Source organism: Mesitornis unicolor, unplaced genomic scaffold, assembly GCF_000695765.1.
Source record: "Mesitornis unicolor isolate BGI_N332 unplaced genomic scaffold, ASM69576v1 scaffold41575, whole genome shotgun sequence".
Lineage (NCBI taxonomy): Eukaryota > Metazoa > Chordata > Aves > Mesitornithiformes > Mesitornithidae > Mesitornis > Mesitornis unicolor.
In genome coordinates, this window is record NW_010184237.1 from 2364 (window position 1) to 11283 (window position 8920).

The following is an 8920-nucleotide window of genomic DNA, read 5'->3' on the forward strand; positions in this document are numbered from 1 at the left end:
CTGTAATGCAAGTGGGGGCATGGCTGGCAGCCAGGGAGCCCCTGAATCTGGCTGCCATAGCCTCCGAGGCCTGAGGAAGCCCTTCCAGAGTTTGGCAGTAGCAGGACACGTCTTGTCTCAAATCCCCCCTGCAGGGAAGCTTGCCCTTCTAGCGTGTGCTCCAGTCTCCAGTACCACCAGGAAATCTCCTCGGCTGGACAAGTACTTCACAATCTATTTAGGTAAGAAATATTGTGCTTTTCTAGGGGGCCTGCCTGGGTTTCCTTTGCTGGTGAACAGAAGTGGTTACCACGCAAGCAAGGCTGAGTTTTTCTGGGCTACCCAACTGTATCCATTACCCTTGTCTGAATTAGCAGCTCCGGGGCACTGTCCCATCCGTGCTCTGAAAGTACCAGAAAGGCAGCTGCGCTGAACCAATCCGAGCACTGGCAGCGTTTGGCGTTCTCCCCAGAGCTGTCTGAGCAAACAAGGCAAAGGGGAAAAAGCCTGTCCTTCCCTCCCTCCCTCCCTCCACCTGCCCAGTGACTCAGAACAACTCAAAATGGCAGTTTAACTCTCACTGCTGCCAGAACGCAGACCCATGTACCCAGCAGTCAGAGTGAGGGCACTGGGGGTGCCAAAAAAGTGAGTATGCTCAGCCGTTTGGAGGGCTGGGGGAAGGGATGGGGACACTGGGATCTCTATAGCAACCCTTGCCTGGCTGATCCTGCTAAATGATCGGGAACAAGGGCTGCTCTAAAATTAGATCTTCTAAGGGTCCCTGCACCAGGGGCAATAACTCCAACACAAAAGAAATAATTCAAACTTCATTTCTCTCTGCCTCCACTGAAAAACCTTTGTTATCTTAGAAACTTCTGGGAAAGAAAAAAGTACGTATAAACCTTCTGCATTCCTAGTACGATAATTTTGGGTGGCCTGACTGAGAGCAAGTGATAAATTCTGGTTGAAGTGATAAAGTTCCAGGTACCAAAAAATCTGCATGTCATGCCCTGCTTTTAAAAGAAATACAGAACTTAACATGGCTGATAATGGCTCTGACATGGGCTTCCCAGTCAGGAACAAGAGGCAGCTGCTTATTCAGGTAGAATTGCTTTGAGAGAGTGGGTTTGCTGGGACCAAAGAATCAGTTTGCTCTGAACAACTTGGGAAATGGCATCCACATTAGTAAAAATTAAGCAGACGCTGTGTAAGGGAACCACGGTGCAGGAAAGAAGACACAGAGAAACTCTCAGGACTGCAGAAAGCTTGGAAGAGAAATCTGACAGAATTAATAGCTGGGTGGAAGAGAGGGAGGAGCAGTTGAGATGGCTGTAGGACTGGTCTTAGCTAGAGCCAACTACAGCAGGAAGAAATTACTTCCCAGGGAAGGATGATCACAACTTGTCTGCTTGTTTTCACTCTAATCCTAACCACCCAAATGGCTGGAGCAGGTAGAAGAGGCATTTAAGCCAGAGAGGAGTTAGAGGAATCAGTATTAACCACAGGGGAACAACTGAAATCTTGAAAGGAGCATAAAACGGGCTCAGCACCCTGAGACTGTGCAAAGGGAATCTCGTTACTGTAACGCACGCTCTGCTTAGACTCTGAAGACTTTAAGGATCACGGGGCACGCTGAGCTAGGGCCTTAATTTAACCATCTGAGGAGTACATCCACTAGTAGGGAACTCACTTCCGTCCCTGCATAAAGACGCCCGTTCCCAGATCTCTGCTGAGCCAACAGACTGCTTTTAGCTGTACTGGTATTTGACAAACAAGCAGCCTCTGGTTTTCAGCACACACATGGCTAATAGCCTAGAACACAATAGTTGGTTTCCAGTTACAGCAGGGAAGGCTTTAACTTATTCACAAGAACAGGATAGCGAGTCAAATAGCTTAGTAGGTTTTAGAAAGGGATTGGATGTTTGCATGGTGAAACAACATCCACAGCCGTATTAGCTAGGATAAGGGTTACAAGCTCAGCGATCCTCACGCTACGGGACAAAATGATCAGTGGCTGGGATCACAGGCAGACAAAAGCGATAGCCATTCCCTGAAGCTCCTTGCAGCAAGGTCACATGGCCATAAGCAGGCACTGTCAGAAACCAGATAACCCATTGTGCAGTTCTAGCTGGGCTAATCCTGCGTGTCCTCAGAAAGCTCCAGAGAGGCTAGGCACACAGTGAACCAGAGAGAAATTCTTGTTACTCAAAAAAACCCAACCAAAGCAAAAAAAAAATAATGAAAAAGAAGAACCTTTATTGGTATGCATCCTACAGAAGAAATAGTTACAAGAAAGGTCCTTGGATTAATCTCTCAAAGAAAACATGGAACAGCTGTGCTCTCCCTACGAAGGGACCAGCCATGAACAGGTTCCTTCCAAAACAGGGCAGCATGGAAATGCACTGGATGAAGGAGGGGAGGGGAGCAGACACATGGGATTGGTGGTCTGCTCTTCAATACCGAGGTGCAGGGCAGTTTCTAACAACTGAGAGGAGTCCTGGTAAGAACACACACAAGGTGTCTCCCCACATAAGAAAGGGCATTTGCTTTTTACTGAGCTGGTCTCCTCCACACGTAAATGCTTGCTCATAAGGATTTTTATAGCGAGCAGGGGCAGCTACTAGCAGAGCTTCTTAAAAGTCAAGAGACCATAATCCAAATGTTTTGGGCTTTCTGATAGCCAGTTCTGATCAGGTTTCAGTCCTCACTCAGACTGTAACTCCTCCAACCCCAAGTATATACTGATTTTGTACTGCTTTAGAAAAAAATAATCAATTGTTTTTCAATAATAGCAAAGTCCAGAGATGTTCCAAGACCCTCTTGCCAACCCGACAGGAGGTGTAGTCACGTACAGATAGGATCACCTCTTCTTGAAGCCATACTTTTTCCTTTCGTAGAAGAGATCCGTCTTGGAACTGCCCAGGTTGACGATCTTAGGGCAACCGTCTCTCTGTAAGAAAAGAGGCTGTAAGTTAGGAGATGGGCAAACAGAACAACATCATCACTTACATTGTTCTAGGAGGTTCTCAGCTCCTACGGTCCTCACCCTGTCCTCAGCACACATTTTGAACACCTGTGCAGACAAACTACCCTCCAGTACTGGTTACTACCAGCAAGACAGGGGAACAGAGAAGAGGATGGACGCCTTTTTAACATTACTCTAGGACATTCTCTTCCTCAGGAAGAAGATGGAAAACAGGTTGTATAACATCAACAGTTTGATGAAGAGGACACTCAGTGCCTCAAGACAGGATTCTTTCTAAATTAGGATACGTAGGATTTATAGGGTCCAGAGGAATAACCTTTCCCCTCAGTAGAAAAGAATATTTTTGCTTTAGATGTCACCAAGCCATTCTCCTGTTTAGAGACCCCTCTCAGCTGTGACAGCAGAACTGAATCTCAGATTCCCTGCACCCTGCATTGATTACTGCAGAGGCTGTGTGGTCACCTGGGGAGAAGACAGCTATTCACAGCAGCTACACCGGTAAGCTCTTGTATCTGAATTCCAGTAGATGGTGAGAAAAAAATCCATAAGAAAAGCAGGAAGGGGAGCAGGGGAGACCCACCTCAGAGGTGTGGTTGCAAACTCTAATCAGAGATGCACCTCTCAGTGTACCCAGGAACATGTGTCCATGGGTCACCTGAGCCCAGCATCTGCATAAGTCTCAAGGGCAAAACGTAGTGGCTGGCAACAGCAGCTGTGAGGGGCCCAGCAGGCAGAGGAACACATGTCCATGGCTGTTGTGTAAGCCTGAGTGGATTATATTTAGAAAGCCTCTGGGCAGATGTCAGCCACTGCAGAAACCTGCACCACCGATAGCTGCTCCTGGGCAGGAGATGCAACCAGGAGGGGAGGGTCTGCAAGGTAGAAATAACAGGACAGGGGGGAAGAAATCATCCCTCCCCCAAACACCTGCCACAACCCATCTCTAGCTACTGGCTCCTTGTTTGATTTTGAACCTCAATAGTAGGATGCTTCAAGCCTTGCCTCCTACGATCCAGGGAGTCTGTGACAATTTTGACAGCATTATTGCAGGGCTCTGTTCATTCCTCCACCTCCTCCTAAGAAGGCAGCTCATGAGCATGCTCCTGTCCCAAAGAAAGGATTACTTTTTGCAACTCACAGCTGTCCTGGGTGACGAGGCAGGATTTTGGCCCTTACGCACAGAGCGAAGGGGGTGAAACAATACCTCATTTTTCCCTCCATCCGAACAAATAAACCAAGCGTAACCAGGCCCTTTGCCTTGTGCACAACTGTGTTCCACCTCCTTCCTCCCTTTTAGTATTTGCCTTCTTGCTTTGCTATCTCGTCCCGTTTTTCTCCAAGGATGATGGAAGTGCTGTGACTGAAACCTTGGAGTGTTAGAGCTTCAGGTATAGAGCTCTGTCCATCTGCTTTTCTTATCCACTTCAGCACCAGCTACCATAATTGCCACAGGCAACACAACTTTTCTCATTCCAGGCACTCTATACCTGGGCCAGCACTTTTCAGTCCTGCAAGTCAACCAAGTCAAACCTGCCGTTTCACATCTGCACCTTCACATCTGCAATAATCCCTACCATTTGAGGTTGCTGGTACAGAGCAACTGTCTTCACCCACAGCAACCTTCACCCAGCAGCCAAAATATCTCAGCTCTGACTTGTTATTCTCCTGCTCCTCCAGCTCTAGCTTTTTTATGATCCTCCCTTGCAGAGCAGCTGGCTATTTCACACCTGAATCAGATGTGGTAAGCTACAGGTGAGCTTTGGTTATCAAAAATACTCGTTTGTAATCAATATGAATTGGTAAAAATAAAACCAAGTCTATTTTACTCATGACTTGTCAAGCCAGGTGAACAAAAGGCAAGTGAACAAACTACTACTTCTCACAGCATTTCTGAAGTAGGAGGCAGCACCACCACCACAGCATTTATATCCATATTTAGATACTAAGAAAAATTATGGTCCTGTCAGATCTAATGACTGAATTCAAATAAGGACCTGCCCCTGGCCTGAATTTAGCTGCAGGCCTCTAGAGAAAACATAGGCACTGCAGAGAACTAAACCAGCACCTCGCTCAGCTGAGCATGTTCCTGTAAATCAAACTGAACCATTCTCTCAGCATGCTCTCCACTGTCATTAGGCTGTGCTGGAAATGACATTTGCAAAGCACCAAAACCCAAACAACCTTTAACAGACGCTCTCAGAATATCAGGTCCATATTTGGGGGATACCTCAACTGCAACCATCGTGTTCGTGCCCTTCCTTAAGGTCTTTCTACCACTTTGTCTGCAGTTCTTCATGTCTCACACTCGTGTTGTATATTAACAAACACCTTACAGGGGGTGAACAGCTGCCTCCTTTCACAAGCACAGTGGCTATCTTTCTGCACAAGAAGTTTGTAAGAAGATTATAGCACTGACTATAGAAATAAGGGTTCATTACACCAAAAAGCATTAGCAGAAAAAGAGCTGTCTGCAATATAAGCCATTCCAGAAAAGAATAACTGAAAAAAAACCATATCCCACTGGAACTATACAAGAAACTTTAAACTGGTGAAAGATAATTAGCAGCACTAACACTGGACACAAAGATCCAACTTTATGTTGTAATCCAAAGGAAAACATAGGTGGTGATTCCACAGGCCTTACAGTACTGTACACGCCTTGGTCAGAGGCTGATACGGACTTCTGGGGAGGAGCTGCTCCTACCGCTACCTTTGCAGCATCTGGAGTATCTGTGACCCTGATAAAACCCAGGCTGAGGGATCTAGCGAGACAACAACTTCAAGCTGCACCAAGCAGCGTGGCAAGGAAGTGAACCATGAGTGTGCGCTGCAAAGTAGTGAAAGATCCTTGGGATGAAGGGAGTTACGAAACCTCAAAATGCTGTGATACTTCAAAACACTTTGCAAACACAGGGAACTACCACCAAGGGAAGAAAGGTGTGAGGTAATGAAAGCCAGTTGCAATATTGGTAGTGGAACCCACGTGTCCCAGCACTAATTTCACTAGCTCCAGGCCCCTTAACGATGAGCATGGCTACTAAATAAAGACATAACCAATTCAACAGGAGACTGGATGACCACATACATCTTTTTCCTGGATGGTGCACTCCTTGCAGTAGTAGGCATCGGACACTCCTGGACCCCCGCAGATCACGCAGCGCCCTTGGTACGAGCCGTAGTTACACTCATCACATATGCGCACCAGAGTGCAGGGCCGCACATAGGAGTCGCAGATCACGCATTTGCCATCACCTGCAAGTACAGCAGAGCCTTTGGTTACAGGGCATCCTTCTCTCCAGCTCCATATTGAAAAGGAAAAGCTTCCTAGTCAAAGAACTTGCTTATACACTCAAAGACAATACAACTGAACTGCAGAAATTTATCTTGCAGGCACAGGCTGAAACTTTGTGTTTAACTTGACAGGAACAAGGGCCAGTAGCCTGCAATATTTGAGGTTTTTTATTTATTCATGCATTCACAATCACTGAGGAAACCCAAAGTCACTTCTGTGATTAGTCAACACCTGCTTAGATCATACCATTACTTTTACTCTAGAACTTTTCCTTAATTTTTCACTTGTGAAAAAAATGCTGGACTGACAGGACTAGCGTCCTTACCTACACAGAAGCAGCAGTGTAAGCTTCTCCCACAGTGCCACATCAACAAAAGTCTGGAGTAACTATCCTCAAAAAGATGAGATAAGAGATTGTACTCGTGGTCCTTTTAATCCTTCATCTGTGAGAAGGCCAAAGAAAGGGCAAACTGGCATAAACAGCCATTTCACAAAAGTTGCTCTTGCTTTCTCACAAGGAACCGAGTGAAATTCAAGTACTCATATCATACAGGCAAGCAGCCATCAGATGCCATAGGCAGTCCCTGCTGTGCTGGACCTTATCCAAAACACTGACCTAGGGATGAAAGGCTTCATATCCTATTACCAGTTCCCAAGGCATCTAATCCTGACTCCCACAAACAGCTCATCTAACCTACTCTTAAATCTCTGGCACAACAGCCCTCAAATACTACTACTAACGGGACTCTGTTTCACTGCTGAGGGGTCTTGAAAACAAACTTGTTGCTTCAGAATGTGCTTCTCTCCCCAACTTCGCTTATTTTCATACTATTTTGAGTCACAAACTAGTCATCTTATTTGTTCTATTCTAATGACAGCTCATGCTCTTTCTTCCCTTCTACAGTTGAGAACTGCAGTTCGATTCTGTAGGAGTTGCTCTTCTCTAACTCTAGATGTGTGTCCTCCCCCATTTCTTACCCTCCTAGATGCTTAAGGGAACCTTTCTCAAGGCGTGAAGAAGTCAGATTTGAAAAACACTTTTTTTCCCCCTGCTTTGAAATGATCAGGCTGATCACTCTGTATTACAGACTACAAGGAACCAATCAAGAAGTGACTGTAGCTTCAGCTCCTGAAAATGCTGGCAGCACATACTCTACAACAGCACGCATTTGTGAGACAAGCTATTTGAGCACAAAGCTTTGCAAATACTCATTGATTTACCCTTACAATACACAAGGAGCTCTTCCCATCTCAAAGACTGACTGACATCAAGTTTGTGGTTAAAGAAAAAATAGAATTCAACCCCCAAATCCAAACTGCATGCTCTAACCACAACACCGTGTTCTCAAGTAGCTATACACAGAAGCTATACTTACATTTTTCACAAAGTCTTCCGATGGCTGTAAGAAGAAAAAGAAAAAAAATTATTTGAGGCAGAAGCAGGGAAAAAATATAAGTAACTGCAAGCTTGAATGTCAAATAACTGTCTGCTACAGTGAGCAGTCTTTAACAAAAGAGTAAACCACAGAAACAGTTTGAGCATAAGTACAAGTAGGTTTATGATAAACAATATATATTTCCCTGGAGACATAGCTAAGATCAAAGTTTAGATGCACTGTGAATGCTCAGCGACACTCACAGACAGTAAGAAAACCTACATTCATAATTCCATTTCAAACATAGCCAGTGTACCGAAGGAAATCCTATACATGAGTCTTGGCACAGCTTTTACACTGGTTTTAATGAAATAGAAAAAATAAGTTTATTTGGTTTAATGCTGCCCATGTACCTTTTTCACTACAGAACACGAAGGCAGTTAAATGTACCTTAAAAGTCTTATCACCTGTCGAGGAAACTGACAACAATGTTATTAGTAACTTGGATAAATGGCATAAATATCAAGTCCTGAAGACCAGATGTCCACCTTCACAAAGACTAAATAGTGATTCGGTTTAAGTTTGAGGATCAAGGGATTTGTCAGGGTGGAAATGAATCTGCAACATAGACAGACTGTTAGCTGCATTAACTATTCTAGAAATACGTTTCCTGAGGACAGTGCGGCTCAATATTTTGTGTTTACAGTTCTTTCAAGAAATTGCATGTTAGATTTGCTTTTCCAATACGAAGTGAAAAAAACCTGGAAGAGATACCTCGATATTTGTAAGACATCTTTAAGACTTAGCAGGTCAAATTGTGCCCCAAGTGCCAATACAGCTCATTATCTATATACAGGTGTAACTTCTACACCTCTGCCTGGAGGAGGATTTCATCTCGCAGCCAGAAAGATGCTCCTGGTGCCGGCTGAAGCCTTCAGCTCATTTTCCTGGCTGCACTGCTATGGCCAGTACAACAGGCGAAGAACACATTAAATCAGTATTTTTCTGAATACAGCCATCAGCCTCATCTGCCTTCCACCCAGTCCGAGGAAAAAAAGGCTGCTGCTACGCCGGCATTAAAGCCTTTCAGCTCTACTGACAGAGGCCCAGGAGCATTCGTCAGCACAGAGCCCCAGGGGGCGGGGCGCCCAGGCCAGGGCCAGGGCCAGGGCCCTTCTTTGCAGGGCCTGCTCTCCCACTACGGGAGAAGAACCCATAAACCAGGGCAGGACAGCAAAATAAAAGCTAAATAAAATACGGGAAGAGGAGCGAGGCGGGCGCTCCACC

The 8920-nt window shown here is 45.4% G+C and overlaps 1 protein-coding gene across 1 annotated transcript; it reads right to left on the reverse strand.

The window, feature by feature from the left end:
• Positions 1 to 2650: 2650 nt before the first annotated feature.
• PHF5A (PHD finger protein 5A) lies at positions 2651 to 7657 on the reverse strand (the record flags this gene model as incomplete). The annotated part of the gene is made up of 3 exons (XM_010184401.1): positions 2651 to 2929; positions 6051 to 6217; positions 7634 to 7657. Coding segments are annotated over 3 exons (281 nt in total), but the record flags the coding sequence as incomplete, so codon positions are not given.
• Between the last annotated feature and the right edge of the window lie 1263 nt (positions 7658 to 8920).